General features: G+C 41.3%; 1 protein-coding gene across 1 annotated transcript in view; it reads right to left on the bottom strand.

Annotated features, from left to right (window-relative positions):
• Window positions 1-4,190: 4,190 nt before the first annotated feature.
• The window catches only part of MAPK1 (mitogen-activated protein kinase 1), a 34,977-nt gene continuing 22,558 nt past the window's right edge, over window positions 4,191-16,609 (bottom strand). Inside the window, exons 4-9 of the mRNA XM_062009542.1 lie at window positions 16,178-16,294; window positions 14,305-14,419; window positions 14,060-14,191; window positions 11,885-11,994; window positions 10,733-10,860; window positions 4,191-8,349 (exon numbers count right to left, since the gene is read on the bottom strand). Of these exons, the coding sequence (XP_061865526.1) occupies window positions 10,744-10,860; window positions 11,885-11,994; window positions 14,060-14,191; window positions 14,305-14,419; window positions 16,178-16,294 (591 nt within the window). The 3' untranslated portion in view covers window positions 4,191-8,349; window positions 10,733-10,743. The remainder of the gene's footprint in view (window positions 8,350-10,732; window positions 10,861-11,884; window positions 11,995-14,059; window positions 14,192-14,304; window positions 14,420-16,177; window positions 16,295-16,609) is intronic.

The following is a 16,609-nucleotide window of genomic DNA, read 5'->3' as shown; positions in this document are numbered from 1 at the left end:
AGGAGAAAAAGAAGCCCTTCTGCTCTCTTACAGCTCTCAGCTCCACCAGGGCTGGGGTTGAGCCCAGGCCCTTAACAAGAGGAAAAATGTGGAGGAGCAATTCCAGAGAAACACATGTATTCTGATGACAAGACTCAGAAAAAAACAAGTGTAATGCAGCAGCAGATGCAATTTTTTTCTGCTTCAAAGCACAGCAGCTTCCAGAAAACAAGTATTATTCAGGACCTTTTTTCCCCCAGACATCTTTAACAGCCACTGTCACTGCACACGATCCCTGCTAGCGATGGGAAAGACAATTAAAATAAAAGCTGCACAGTAATAATTATTTCCACTACTAACTACACACAGGAGATATTGCTTTTGGTACAATGCCATTTATTGTCACAAGAAGAAAACCAGTGATTAAGTTGAGCACACATGAATTATGCAGACCTCTGCCATGCCGGAACAACAGCGTATTATACTTAGAGAAATGTCACCAAGTCAGCTGTAAAAACAGCTTAATACAGGTCTCCCAAAACACCAAACATACTCTCAAAAACAAGATTACAAATTAAGTTTAGCCACAAAAGAATGTTTAAGAAAAGAGCACAGTTTTTCCTTCCTTGATCCCCACACGTTTGCCAGGAGTGCTGCAGGTGAGAGCAAACACACAGTTCCAACATCGACCTGCAGTGACATCAACAATATTCACTGGAGTGCTTTTGAGCATGAGCTGTCCTGCAAAACCTTGTGCTCTCTCCACACCTGCAGCAGCCCATTCAAAATGGCTGCAAAAGTATATGCCTGTACAAAAACTTATCAAAAAGCTTGTTAAAAACACAGAATGCATTAAAATGACTAAAGTTTGAACCCTTGAGTCTACCATGCCTCACTACAGGTGGAGTATTTGTGAGTTTTAACACTTCCAGGAATACAGAAAGGCTTTTTAGTCCAAGTTTCCTTAAGTATTAGCTATTGAAATGAAAGGTGATCTAAGAGAGAGGCTTGGTGAGAAAAACCTTCCAGCTCACTTGGGACATAATCAGTTCAGTGAGTCTCAAGCCAACATTATGAATATTCAATTTTTTTTGCATTTGCAGTTTTAAGGCAGAAAAACATCCTCAGAACACACCATTTAGTCCTGAATCTAAGCAAAAATCTCCAACTCTAAACTGGTGCAGCTCAAGAGTTCAGTAAAAGCAAATTGCAAACCTGCCTACGGCACTCCCTTCCAGCTTTGGGGTTTGGGTGCATTTTTTGCTAGAAAAACTTGCATTTTGAAATCATTTTCAGAGTTGCTGAAGCGTGCGCCATGGCTACAGAGAGTGAGGGCTTCCATAGTTATTTGTGGGTTGTATATTCAAGGTCAGCACTGACATGGCCAGGTGGAGGGAAGATCCCTGCACCGCAGCAGAGCTCTCCAAGAATGGGCTGTGGGTCAGCAGCTGCTCTGTGCTGTGCAAGCTCTCTGCCAGGGCCATGGCACAGCTCTGGCCTTGACTCAGCTGGACAGAAGAAAAAAGCAATCAAAAAAGCAAGCAGAAGTTGAGCTGTGAGGCTGCAGGTAACCAGGCAAGCTAAGAAAAAGAACAAAGAAATAAAGTCATCGAGTTAGTCATAGCAAAGGGCTTTGGAGAAAAGTACCAACATGGAAAGTGCAAAACCCTGAGGAGGAGAAGGGTCACTGGAAGACAGTAACTCATCAAGCCCAAAGGTCAGCCCAGGCCAAGCAGCAATGGAAGGAAATGTGGAGGAGTCAACAGCTCACACAGTTGAGCATCACTCAAACTCAGAGACTCACAACAGAAATGGCAGTATTTTTTTAACTCTGTATTTTTAGATGAGAAAATGTTGCAAATCCAACATGCTGTCAAGGTATTTCTTGCTCTTTCCTGGAAAGTCAGAAATAGAATACTTCAGGGCTCCTTTTTTCAGCCTTCCTTTACCAACATAAGCTCCAACTTGTACCAAGTGAAATGCAAAGCCAGAAGGATCATGTGTTTCCCTACTATACTAATTAATTGGATGGAAAGGGAAGGAACTTAAGGAAAATGGGCTCTCTGTGTGTGTGCCAAGAGGGAGATGAGAGGCAACTTTAGGGAAGCAATAGAAAGCTTTCAGTGTGCACGAAGTAAAGATTTAGAGTCAAAACCAGAAAAGTTTGAACCAGGCACTGTTGGACTGCAGGAAGAGGTTCCTGACAGTAACCAAGAAACAGCAGAACTGGGTTTTGTGCCCCATCATACACAAATGCATTGTTCCTTTCTGTTCCTTCTGTAGATTTGAGTATTGCCTTCCAGAAATCCACACCCAGTTACCAGATTACACACTGTGCTTCCAAAGGGAAGAGTGTCCGTAGACTCTCCAGCTGCCTGGCTCCCCTCTTCACTGGGTTGACATCAGTTTGACTAATGGGATCAATAATTTGTTACCAGCAAGCTCACAAATCCTATAGAAGAAAGATTTTTGGAAGTGGAACTTTAGACTCAGTTTGCCAGTAGCAAGATAATACTGAAAGAACAGGCAGAATTCTGAGGAACACCTGAGGGAGGCTGTCTGTGCGTAATTTACAAAGGGGAAAGAGACAGGGTTCAGAAAGTAGGTCTCATCTCTTTCACTTCCAAGGCTGGCCTTCCCATGAATGCCTCAGGAGCAGGGCCATGTTCTTGGCAGGAAGGTGAACACTGTCCATTCACCTCTTATACCTAGCACAGCACCAGGATGGTGTCTGCCAGACCCACCAAAGCTGCCTTCAGAACTAGAGGTTGAGCTCTAGAACTCTTCCAGCTTCTAGAACTGTGGTGAAGAAAAACAGCAGAGCAAAAGAACCATCAACATACATGACAGGTACTGATGTAATGAAATTTCCAAGTCTTTTACACCTCAAATGTTTTTCTTACTTTTTAAGCTTGTCAAGTACATAAATGCAATTTAGCAGAAAGAATAACTGAAAATGAAACGTGCACACCACAGAAGGCAGCATCTTTGGGCTGCAGGGGAAGTCCTGAGGTCAGAGCTCTACAAAGCTTGACGCTATCCAACCTACACTAGTGTCAGTTCCAATAAACAGGGCTTATGCTCTCAAGTAGTTCCTCAGAAGCCTCCCCAAGACCTGAGTGCATCATCTCCTCTCATACAGGGTGGGCCCAGACAGCCCTACACACAGACCCAGCACCATCTCCACAGCCTGACACCAACAGCTGGGAGTGCCCACTAGACTTGAAGATGGAGCATCAGTGTGCAAACGTGGAGAAATACAGGAGATGCAGACAGCCTTTCACACTGAGCCTACTCGCCCCAGGACACGAGAGCCTGGAGCCGAGGCCAGCTGCAGCACAGCACCCGCTGCTGGGAACAACATGAGAGGCAGCTGCAGCCAATGGGAAAGTAAGAACACACGTAAACCCAGCCTGGCAAAAATGAAACTGAGAGATTCTGGGGAAAAAAAATGATGTACCCTGCTGTGAAAGGCAAAGAGGAGAGATGGATTGGACAAGGCAGCTCTCAGTCGTTACAGACCCGTCAGTTACAAATAAGCTCTCTTTTGGTCACATTTTCTGTGTTTTCATATTGATTAGAGACGTTCCTAGCTGCCATCATCTGACTACATCTTTAAAGAGTTCAGTTCATCACAGTCCAATTTTAGGCCAAAAACCCCTTACAAATCCTTAAAAGCCTGTTACAGTAACACAAGCTCCCCTGTACCACTCCCAGAAATCACACATTGCAAACCTTTGGCTTGAGAAGAACCTTATTGTAGTAAAATGAAAACATTTGCTTTATAAGGACTGCTCAAGCAATGATTTTCAAGGAGCAGTGCAACAGTTCTATGCAACAGAGAGAATACCAGAGGAGCCTGGGAAGCATCGAACACACTGGAAGCTGCTTGCATGACCCTGTGCTCAACAGCTCACAATACTGGTCACTTCCCACCTTCCTTGCACCAAAGATGAAAACATTTCTGCCTGTCTATACAGAAACTTCACCTGTGGATTTCTGGATGGCTTCCTTAATTGAATTTCCAGCTGGTAGGGTCACACAGCAGCACACGCACACACACACTGGAGTGTTTACAGATGGTAGATGGAGGCTCCTCCTCCCCAGCTTTACCTGGCAGCCAGGGAAGGGAACTGGGGGCTCCAATGGCTCAGGCAGCAGCTCCTGCAGCTCAGCTCCAGCCCTGCCAGACATGCACAGCACTATGCCAATTTGGTAATACAGGGACACAATTTAATGATTTTTCTTTGCATTTGGTTTTTTTTTTTTTACAAGATTCAGATGCCAAAAACAAAACAGAACATTAAGTTACCTGATTTAAAAAAGAAAAATCACAAACGTTTACAACATCAAAAGAATAAGACGAAATATAAACCTTTGCTACTTACAATTGATCTATACAGATTAACCAAATCACAAAGCTGTCACAATAGAAACGTTTAATTGTTACAGTGAATAAGAACATACAGAAAATGATTCTTTTTTTCTTTTTTATAAAATCTTCCTTTGCTTTATTTTAAACTTACCATTAACTAAATGAGCTATGCAGGACTTGTGGGGTACATGACTAAGAAGGCACCAACAGTACAAAGCAAAGACAAAGCAGTTTGAGTATTTTAAGAGTGCTCTACACTGACACAACACAAGAAAAGGCAACAATAGTAAGTAAACCAGCTGTAACCTTTAGAAGTTTGTTCTAGATTTACAAAGGTAGTCCAACTTTTACGTCTCCTCCAACGCTTCACTGAGTTTGATCACAGCACATGCTACAAAAACCACTGTAAGCTTCACTTTACTAATGTGCACTTTTCACTAATTTAGTGTCTTGATTTCAATTGTTAAACTAAATAAACCATTTTGAACCACAAATGTTATTTAAAACTTAGTAAAAGGATTGTTTGGACTTTTTTGTTTAAACCACTGCATTTACAAAAATATTTCCCCCAAAATCTGGGGTTGCTTGAAGACATTGCTGTACAAATATAAAAGTACTATGCAAGGGACCAAATTCATGAGTATATGGTGTGTATGTATAGACCTATATTTATACCATATCACTGTGCTTAACAACACAATAAATTTATCAATAACCAAGGACTATAGAACCTACACTAACATAAGCAAATATATATTAATAAAGTTTAAATCTATAGTACAGTTGCTCAGCAAACAACTTGGACATGGTATAAATATATGGTAGCATATTACAGTGGGCAGCAACACCAGCTTCCCCCCCCCACCTCCTCCTGGAAGAAGGAACCACCCTGGACTCCTTGGGTTCCCTTTGGCCACTGCTGCGCCGCGTCACCACCGCTGCTCCTGACAGCTCCTCATGCCCCACACGGCTCAGCCCATGTAGTGTGTTGTACACTGCAGGTGTGACAGGACACGTGACACGGATGAGGAAGAGCCTGGCGATAGTCAGGACAGCAGAGCAAGATGCTTATTTGCCAAAGCATCCACGAGGATTTTATGTTTGCATATTTTTCTTCAGCTGTAAGGTTGGAATGTTTCTGAGTGGACTGTTTACATTCCTTATTCCCCAAAACATCTTTACCATGAAATATGCATGTTACTTTGATTAGGTGTTGCTGTTCTCCACTCTAAAATATCAAAACTACATAAAGAAGAAATAAATCTCAATGTCAAATGATGGAACAACTGACCTAACACAGTGTTGTTGCAGGCACCTTCTTTTAAACTATTTTCAAAATCTGACCAAAAAAAAAGGAGATATCATGCTTCTGCATTTGCCACATCAACAAATTCAACCCAAGAATGTTTACTGAATTAAGATACTGATGAATGTGGTTCTGATACTGATGGATGTCAACTGGATTCAGCAAGAACAGCTACAGAAGAAAGCCCGAAAGCACCAGATGTTGGGCAGAGCAAACCCTCATCTTCTCACTCAGAGAAGCAGCGAGCAGGGTTAAATCTACAGCTCCCCAAAAAGCCAAAATGAAAGGAAGTATTAAAGAAAAAGAACTGGGAAAGAGAAGGGTGAAGTAAGCTGCCAAAGTTCGTCCTTAATAAAGTAAAACTGAGGTGGTACAATCTATGTCAGTAACAGTCATCTTTCCAACCATGCCAAAAATGATTCCTGCAGGAATGATGATCGTACAAGTAGCAGAGATTCTAGAAATATTTCAGCTTCTCAAAACTGAGTGAGAAAAGCATTTTGGTAAAGAAGCGTAGAAATGTCCAGAGAGATTTCTACACCAGTATCAACAGTCAAGTGCATATTTCCATAGAAATGTGTTTAGCATAGGTTTCCCCAACCAGCCATCGCTGTGCGGTGTCCTGACAACGCTCCTACTGCGTTCCCCGCGACAGAGTCATGTACCACAGGAACTTCCCAATAGAAAATGCCCTTTAATGATGAACCCTTGCTTATTAAAAACCAGTTTTGGCAGACAAACTGTAGGAAAAAAGAAAATTCTGCAATGGAGTCTTGTAAGCACCCTTATCTACTGAATTCTAAGTTAATGGCTTTCTAGATCTCTTTGAAGAGCAGACTAACTGGTATGAGGAAGCCTGGAGTTACTAACCAGCAAGCGTCCTTACATACTACAGTAGCAACTGAACCTGATTTCCATTCAAACACATTACCCAAGAGGAAACCAAAAACTAATTCTTAATGTTAATGTGAAGATAGAAGATTTAAATTTATTTCCAGGAATTACAAGTGCATTTTGTTCATATTAGCAAGCAGTCTTTATACAATCCATTCTTCACTGCTGCCAAAATAAAACGAGAAAAAGACAGCAGAGATATGAAAAGCTAAAAATAGAACTATTTTTCCTAAGTTATTTGTTGAATAGCATTTCAGTTGAACACAACTCAGAGGTAACAATAGATTATTTTTTTTCTCAATCATAGGCATGTGGCACTTAGACAATCATCTTTGCACAGAAAGCTTTAACAGTCATGCGAGGGCACAGTAATTATTTTAAACAAGGCAAATTTCTCACCACAGAGAGCAGTGGGGAAAGAAAAGGAGGCACTGCACTGGAACATAACACCTAGTAAACTCCACATTATACAATTTCAGTAACAAATACTTGAAAAGATCATTAAAAGGTATACAATTTTAAACGTTATTTAGTGCTAGCTTCGTTTGGTTGTCCTAACTCAGCATTATCAGAAAAGTTTGATAGTACTTGACAACAGAACAGTACTTCATGTCACGAGCTCATGGAGGCTTGATTACAAATCACCATGGTGTAGGTTGCAAGAAATGAACTTGAGATGCTGACATGCTGTAGGAGCAAAAGTAAAATCAAACTTTCTCATTTGAAGATGCAGTGTTCCTCTCTGCAAGAATCCTGAACGTCAGTGATCAGACTCAAATGTAAAAACTACAGATCCTCATTTGAAGCCTTTCATTGGTTTGCAGGACGCAGGCTGAGTTTGTTAACAGCGCATTTTGGTTTCTCGCTTGCCACCACACACGGTGCCTTCCACAGAGAAAAGCATTCCCCATGAGGTCATCCTGCCACTACGTCGTTGTTAAATCTTCCCCCACACGGTGAGTAACTCTACGTTGGCAAGCTGCCACTCATTCTCTTTGCACAAGTCTTAGAAACACGACTATGTGGTGTGAACTTTGGAAGTACTATGCCTCCAACTTGGTTAAACTTTAAATGATCTCTTTTAGAAATGGTGGGGAGAAAATAAAGGTACAAATTTTGACAAAACATGGGAAAAAAATGTTTCTTGGATGAATTCAATTAAGTTGGGTTCCCATGTGGCTCTTATGCTGTTAGAACTCCTGCATGTACAGCACGGGACACCCAAACAAGTGCATAAGCAAGAGTAACAGGAACATGACTTATGCTGCAATCCAGAGCAGAAGGGTGTGAACTCCACTGGGTGCTAACCATTTCTATTTAAAAAGGAAGTGCAAAAAAAATCTGGGATGTCACTGACTTAAAGTGCCCTGAATAGTAGCTTTTTAAAAAAAATGCCAGCGACTTCAGTAAAGTCAGAAAAACATATTCATGGTGTAAACTTCTTACAGGTTAATGAATTATCTTCTCAGACATTGATCCAGGAGTGAAAGGAACCACTGCATCTTTCAAACCAGAAAGCAAGCAGTTAAACCACGGCCAGCAGTAGGTGCACTGACAGTACAGTACTGCAACAGGGCAACAATGGGCCTTACACAGAGGAGTGTCAATTACAATTCTTCAGGCTTAAAAGATTCATTGAAAGCATGAAAAGCCAAAACTACCAGGAACTGCCCTCCTGAATGGCTCAAAGGAGTTAGTGGATAAGCTGAGAGAGGCCACAAGACATGACCAACGATAAAGAACTGGGAAGAGGAACAGCAACGTTTGAGCATGCCCAGTCCTTTAAGTCCTTGTCCTACAAAAAAGAGCAGAGACATGTTTCAGTGAAGAAAGTTTGAACACGGCCTTTTCAAACAAGAGCACTTCCCATCCCTATGTTGCATGTGCACTGTGTGTCCCACAGACAGGGCACACCAGGACATCGCATTTGAAATGAAAACTTTAGATCTGCCAAGGTTAGGAAGAGTAATCACAGCTCAGGGATGGAGCACACTGTTTGGTTATCTGCAGAGGCTGTTATTTTCACATTGCTTTCCAATTCCAGAAACTGCAGCCAAGTTTTGAATCTCAAGAAATAAGCACACTGAGAGGAGCTGGCTGATAAAGTATGGGGGTGTAGGGGAGTAGAAACGCACAGGGAGAGATCTTTCCTCTCCATTTTAAGCCAGCTCCTGGGGAATGGTCTTCACTTGTGCTTAAACTGTTTCGATGTGCAATATCTACACGCTTCAACCACTGATGACTGAGACAAGTTATCAGCATAACATTAGCAGGCTGAAAATAAGATTTCAATTTCAGTATCGTGGTAGCCAAACCAACTCTTCACAGCAGCAGCTAAAGGCAACACCTTCAGCAAACCAGAAACTTCCGTTAACACTGGATCACTGGTATCTTTGTCCCTAATCCCTTTATCCTCAATACAACCCAGGTAAACGCAGTCTGGGCAAAGAGGCAAGCAGGAGAGATCATCAACTACTATTTACCACAAGGTTAGCTGTTTGCTCTCCCTTCATGTCATACAGCCTATTGGTAACAGGTTTCATCTTCTAAAACAGTATGTCCTTTTGTTCCAGCACATGTACATGCACTGCTGCTGCCTCTTGGGCACAATCAGCTTCACAAAGGATGGAGGGAAACGAGCACCAGGTGTGGTACAATGGCCTGGGCCCGATCTCACAGGCCATGCCCAGCTAACAGGAGCCAGATGCGTGAACCTCAGATTTACCTGACTTTTAATTATTAAGAGAGTTACAAATGTTAACTAGTAAGCTTATATAAACAAAATAACAGTATTTGTAAAGATCAAAATGACTTTCTTTGTGAACTGTGTACATTTGAACACTCAAGCCAGTGGCCACCAATTACCCCAGTTAAGTAAGAAGATCTGCATTTTTAAAAGTTTCCTTCACTTTTTTTTTCACCCTCTTTTATGGATTTCTTGCAGTAGGGAAGCTCACTGCTTCAAACCCTAAACTTTCTGCTGGAACTGCCACAAAAAGCCGTGACTGGAGAAAGCTGCTACTTTTACGACCACAAACTGGGCAGTCCAGCTTAGGCTGTTGCTTTTGGTTTGGGTTTTTTCCCAGCCACAAAACACTCATAGTGTAAAGTATCAGAATCACAGAAGTTTCACAAGATTAGGTATAAGAAAGGAATTTTTTTTTTTTACACAGAGGGTGGTGAGGCTCTGGCACAGGTTGCACAGAGAGGTGGCAGATGCCCCATCCGTGGATATGCTCCGGGGCAGGCTGGCGGAAGCTCAGAACCTATTCCAGCAGCAGCTGCCTCTGCTCATGCAGGGGCAACCTTTGAAGGTCCCTTCCCACCCAGACCATCTGTGACTTCCAGGATTACCAAAATTTGTTCAAGTCAGCATTTGACCAATTTTGTATGAAAGCACTGAGACCTGCAAGCCTCATGGGTATGTGAAGGCCAGTTAAATTCATTGATTTGAATAAATAAAGTTAGAGAGTGAATACCCACACATTACACTTTAAATTAAAAACACAAATCTTCACAAGGTTAGGAAGGTTAATCATAATTAACTTATGAATGATTAGACACCTATTCTTATTTACTCATGCTATTTCAAAGGTAGTTAAAACTGAAGTGAAATCATGCTGCAGATTCAAGGGTTTTTCTCCTGTTAAAATAATTGAAGAGATTTCTCCTTTGTACAGTACATTTAAGGAAGAATTTTTAAAAAGCATTTGAAGGCATATGACAAAATAGTCTGTAACACATGAAGAACATTGCCCCCTTACAATGTTTTTTGAATTAAATTTGCATTTCAAACAGTTACCATAGCTTTTATTCTGAGCAGCACTTCTTAAATTTAAATGTAATTCTTATTCCTTAAATGTAACCTAAAAACTCGGTAAGTGCCTGGATTCCCTGGAGAGATGGAGTGTTGTGGGCAAAACTAAACTGTTTCTTCAGCAATAGAATAGGACCAAGGTCAAATTAAGCATAAAGCTGTCCTCTCACAGTAGTTATCCTATCAATGCTTCTGCAGGGGGGTTGGACTAGATGATCTCTAAAGGTCCCTTCTAACCCCTACCATTCTATAATTCTATGATTCTATGATAATAGAAAAGGCAAGTTCTACATTTCACTAGTGGTAACAGTTCCAGAGCTCTCCCCCCTGCCCCAATGGTTTTTTATTGCTGTGACTTTACCTATGCACAATTTAAGATCGATATCCTGGTTGGAATCTAGCAGTTTCCTCAAAAATCAGTTCTTTCAGCTTCTCCTTGGGCAAGTCATCCAACTCCATGTCAAACTTGAAGGGTGCTTCAGCTACAGGCTTAATAACAGAAAGAAACATTATTACTTTTTAAAATATTACTGTTCTGTTGAACGTCACGTCATCCTTGCATGGGGAGAAAAATCTGAAAATGTGCTTCACAACAGTGTCTAATACTGGGCAGTCTTCAAGGAAGAGCTCATTCTATTAGTCCTTTCTGCTCTTTATATATTGGCTCATCAAATTTCAAATCAAACCACAGTAAGCAGATACTGAAATCTAAACCACAAGTTATTTGTTAAAGGCTCATAACTTATTATCTACCCAACAAAAATGATCTGGAATTTTGTATTCATCAGAACAAACACCTGTCCCTTAAAAAAACTAGCTTGTTTCCTAGTCCCCTGTCTCTTCACCACAAGTAATGTGCAGTCTCCTCAGGACCGTGCACTGAACCATAGTGAGCTCAGGGGCTGTAAACAATGTGATGGAAAATTCAGTCACTGCCCAGTTCCCAGAGAGAGACTTTTTACAAGAGATGTAGTGACAGGGCAAATGGAAATGGCTGCAAACTGAGAGAGGGGAGATTTAGATGACGCCTTAGGAAGCCATTCTTCCTTGTCAGGGTGGTGAGACCCTGAGAGAGATGCTCAGAGAGGCTGTGGCTGCCCCATCCCTGGGAGTGTTGCTCAGGGCCATGCTGGATGTGGCCTGGGGCAACCTGGTCTAGTGGAAGGTGTCTCTGCCCATGGCAGGGAGGGCGGAATAAGGTGATCTTTAAGGTCCCTTACAACCAAAACTAGTCTGTGACCTATGATTCTATTCTCCTCCTTTATCTCAGACATTATGAACCAGAACAATAGTGAGCTCAGAAGTGTCATTTTGAGGGCAGTACACCTGAGCATCTATTTACTGTGTTGCACCTCCAAACTGTTGTACTAGAACACAAAATACAGAATGTTGGTAAATTGATGCAAGTCATTCTTCAACTCCATTAGAGCAGTAGAAACACTATCCTTAAACTAACAAGGAAATAACCTGTTGCATCATTTAATCAACATTTACATTTTAACAATGTCTTTACCTCATCACTCGGATCATAATACTGCTCCAGATATGGATGGGCTAAAGCTTGCTCCACTTCAATCCGCTTATGAGGATTAAAGGTCAACATTTTATCCAACAAATCAAGTGCTAAGAGGAAAAAAAGTGAGCAAGAATTTAATACACATTCTGAAGACCAGAAATACTACAAGAAGTGTCACAACACTGAAAAGCTTTGCACTAATTTCAGCTCACATCTGGAATTCCCCAGCTGCAGTCACAGTAACAGAAGCAACAGATTGCTTCCTCTCACTGGGCACAGTATCTTCACCTGTCCAGCTCCCTGGCCCTGCCAGTTCCAGCACGGCCTGGTCTAACAGAGGTGCAGCCCTTCAAAGGATCCTCAGTTTCAGAAGGCACCTCGATGCAGAACATGTAGAACCCTAGAGTATGACCTGGTTTTAACTACAGTAGAAATTCAATAGATCAGGCTTTTTATTTTATTTCACTCAAATAGATGCTTTGGGGTTCTGTGCCAAAAATTCAAACCAAGATAGAGCTTTGCTGAATTCAGTAAGTAATCAAGAATATGTTCTTCTGAAAAGGAAACTTGGCTGTTTAACAACAAAAATGTCATCCAGAAGTCACTAGGAGTTCTAGATCACAGTGAGCTATTCTAGCCTATCTAGCATCCCAGAAGGTACTCCACAGCCAGTGCAAATATGTTCATCCTCACGAGGTTCAGGCCAAATCTGTTGAAGATAAGCCATAAAGAATCTCCTGAGAACTTGAAGATCCAGATAGTGAGGGTCTGATGGAATTCTGGACTTTGATTGTAACACATTTTCCTTTTCCAGGCAAGGGAAGTGGAATGATTATAGTAGCAAAAAGCTCAAAGGTATTTGCATCATCTTAAATTCTACTCCATTTTTTCTCCTCACCACATCATTTATGACACAGAATTTAGAGGCTTCTCAATGAGCTAGAGCTTTGCATCAGGATGAGATGTATTCCAAGCACTGCAGAAAAGATAGACTGAACCACTGCCTGCAGTGGCAGCTTAAAAAAAAACTGCACAGCAATTAACATTATAGATTTTGACGTGGTTTTCTCCACCCTGGAACCTCACGTGCTGGCTCCAATGCTAAAGCACGTCATGCACAATGCTTTTTAGCAAGATGATTGACAAACAGCTTTTTGAGAGACTGCTCTGTCAAAGCTGCCCTGGAGATGCAGATGAAAGGGTGCTGCAGAAGTCACGCGAGCGGCACGTTCCCCGAGCAGCTCCACGTGTCAGCACTGCTACAATTGGAGCTGTCAGAGCCCACAGGAAAAATTCACACATTGATGAGCACTATTATAAAAGCAGAATAAATCACTGCTGTTTCTCTCAATGATAAGGGTATCTATGATCGGCTCTACACAGTTCCATCTGCAGAAACCAGGTTTTACATGGTAGTTCAGTACCTGGTCTGACAATGTACTCTTAGTGAAAATGATCAGTTCAAAAAGAGTGATTTATGTATTGTGTTAGGGCAGGTAAGAGTCTTAGACCATGAATACAACCTCCCTTCATCTGCATGAAGTAGAACTTAAGGGGCAGGTCAACAGCTGTCTAGTAAAACAAAAATCACATTTACCCTTCCAGTAAAAGCCCTGTTAAGAAATGCAACAATTATCACATTCCTTGCTTTTATAATTTTTGCTCTACTTATCATAACTGGCTTTCTTAATCCATTAGATTTTCACCTTTCCTACTACCTAAGGACCCTTGCTTTGGTATTATCCTGCCTGATCTAGATCCGACATGCAGTCTGCACAAACCACACCAAGCTTAGCAATAAGCAGCTATTCTCCTATCTGATTTCAGAGACAAAATTCAAGATGTGGTTGATGCCTGTGTCAAAACCCCCTGCCTGTGTTTGGTACTCGAGTAACGTATAATGCATTCACTGACAAAGTCAAACAACAGGATTTCTGTTCTACATGTAACATCAAACACCACCATGTGTAATATTGCAGCTATTAAAAATGGGTTTAAAAAGATTAGCTAGTATCAGGGCTTCATGCTGTGATTTTGTGTTACATTTACAATGTCATTTTAAGGGACCTGCAGGTTCTATTTCCAATATAGATCAAGGTAAATTCTTAGGGTGATTTTAAAAATCCCATCCTGCCCTTACTTTCTGATATAATGCAATAGAGCATGAAATACCTTTGGGGTCAGCATTTGGAAACAGCCTGTTCCATGGTACCTTGTTTTTGTGTGGTAGGGAAAGCAAGTAGTTTCTGGCCTTTAAATTTATTATACAATTCAAATCTTCTTGGGAGGGGGATCCAAGTATACCTAAAAAGAGAAAAATTACAAACAGTCCTGCAATGAGCAACAAAAGAAGGAAACTAACTGGTAGAAATGGAGAGACCCACAGACGTGGCAATGCTACTTGCTATAAAGCTTACCAAGGATATGGTTAAGTTGGTCAAGGTAGTGTTTTCCTGGAAAGATTGGTCTGTTGGAGAGCATCTCTGCCAGAATACAGCCTACTGACCAGATGTCAATAGACTTGGTGTAACCCTGCAAGTAAAGCAAAAATATGTCTTTGTCAAGGAAATTTTTGCATAACTGGAGCAACATGTTACTTTACCAAATTGTGAAAGTGCATACAGATAAATCCTTTTTTTTTTAGATGAGTCATGCTTGTTCATGTTGTTTGGGATTTCTGTGCAGAGTGAAGGAATTAGGAATTACATATGAAAACACTACCTCAAAGGATAGCAAGGACTGACGTATGCAAGATAGGTTTTTGCAAAAGGATTCTCTTAGTTTAGAGACAAACATATTACCAAATGCAAGTTTCTGAGAAGCTCTAATTTTATAGCCAGTTTAAACTAGCTAATTTTGGAAAAAGCCATTCTTCTCAATTCCACAGCTCCTCACAGTATGCTAAACACATGCAAAAAAAGCCATCCTTCCTAACAGGATCCAAACAGCACACAGGAGCTTTGCCTTCAGCAAAGAGGTGAAAGGGCAAAACTGCTGGCTAGCTGATCTGTAAAACACAAGGGGTAAGTGAGCAGAAAAGGTGATGTGTTATGTGAGAAGGCCAACAACAGTACATGGCGTAAGAGGAATGGAACAAATGGCTGTATTTTCACATGTATAGATAATCTGCATTGTCTGTAAGAAAAGGCCTTTATCCAGAAGCACAGTGGTGAGTTTCCCTCCAGAACTCCTGGCCCCACAAACTCCCTTTCCTTCCTCTCCCACAGCTGCTCCCCCTCCCATTAGCAGGAGCTTCCAACAAAAGCTAATAACTTTGCTGAATCCACAGCCACCTCAGCACTGGCTTCACAGGATGTGATCACTTGACCATTTGTTTTTTGCAATTCTTTAAAGGATTTGGGCCAGGAAAATTGTAAGCTGAGCAACTCTTAAGAAACACACAAAGTATCTTCTTGTAGAAGCTGCAGATAAATGTATGTGGATACCCAGAAATAAGGTCAAGTTGCCCTATGCTTATGGCCTCAGCGTGAGTTGAAAATACAAGAAGCTGAAAAAAAACCCCTCAAGTGGTCAGAGGATTATTCACTAAAAGCATCAGACACACTGCTGCCACAACAGATCAACCCCAACAACCAATGAAGCAGTAATTCTTCAGAAACAACAAAGTCTTTGAGGAATAGAAAATACAGGCACAGATGTCACACAGGTACTTTTCTAACAAGTGTGTGGCTGTAGAAACTAATACAAAGGTCACAGAGAGTACCCATTACTCACACCACACACAGACCTTGAAACAGCCACAGAAGAACATAAGAATAATTCCAAGTATTTAAAAAGCAAAGACAGAGGGATGATTTCATTAAGACTACAGGAATGCAATTAAGATTGACATACAACAAAGTTCACATGCCTTCAGAATCAGATTCACTCTCATTATACATTCTAAACCTAAATTAAGATGTCAAGATAACATTAAGGCAACTTTTGCAAGCCTTGATGAAGGCAGCAGTAAAATGCTCTCACTACTAGCACTTCTGTCCTGCTCTGTAGAAGAGCATTTGATAGAGAGAAGTCTCATGACTGGCAAGGAATTGAACACACAACAACTCCTGCATAGGATTACTCAGTAGTATCCAATAATTGTATCTGAAATCACAAGTATACTGCAAGACAGTAGCTGTGCTGCACATCTATTACCACATTTCCTCAAGACTATGCATGTGTTCTGATCCTAAAAAACACAAGGGAGGTGGAGCGAGGGGCAAAATTGGTACTCCCAAGTGAATAACCAGCAAGAGGAGCACCTCAGCAGCGCTCTGTGGTTCTTACCTTGGAATTCAGCATGATTTCAGGAGCCCTGTACCAACGCGTGGCCACATACTCTGTTAAGAATCCTGTGTGATCATGATCTGGATCTGCAACTCGAGCCAGTCCAAAGTCACAAATCTGGTTTTAAAGAAAGTATTTTTAAAAAGCATATTAGACACACAGCTTCCAATACTACAGCATTACTAATTCACCTTTCCTCAAGCCACAGTGTTACACTTACAAACACAGCAACGGCCACCTATAATTTTAGAAACAAATTAGTGCACAAAGGTGAAGAAAAATGTTTTGGATTAAGTGCAAAGAGGATCGCATTACAGCATGCAGGTGCCAGGAAGAATGAATAGTTTAAAGAAAAAAACAAAAAGACATTTCTGGTGCACCATCTCTGTTCTACTGTGGCCTTACTTTACACTCTCCCTGTCAGATAGGTGG

This window comes from Colius striatus, chromosome 17, assembly GCF_028858725.1.
Source record: "Colius striatus isolate bColStr4 chromosome 17, bColStr4.1.hap1, whole genome shotgun sequence".
NCBI lineage: Eukaryota > Metazoa > Chordata > Aves > Coliiformes > Coliidae > Colius > Colius striatus.
Note: the sequence above shows the minus strand (reverse complement) of the source record. Positions and strands in the feature narration are given on the sequence as shown.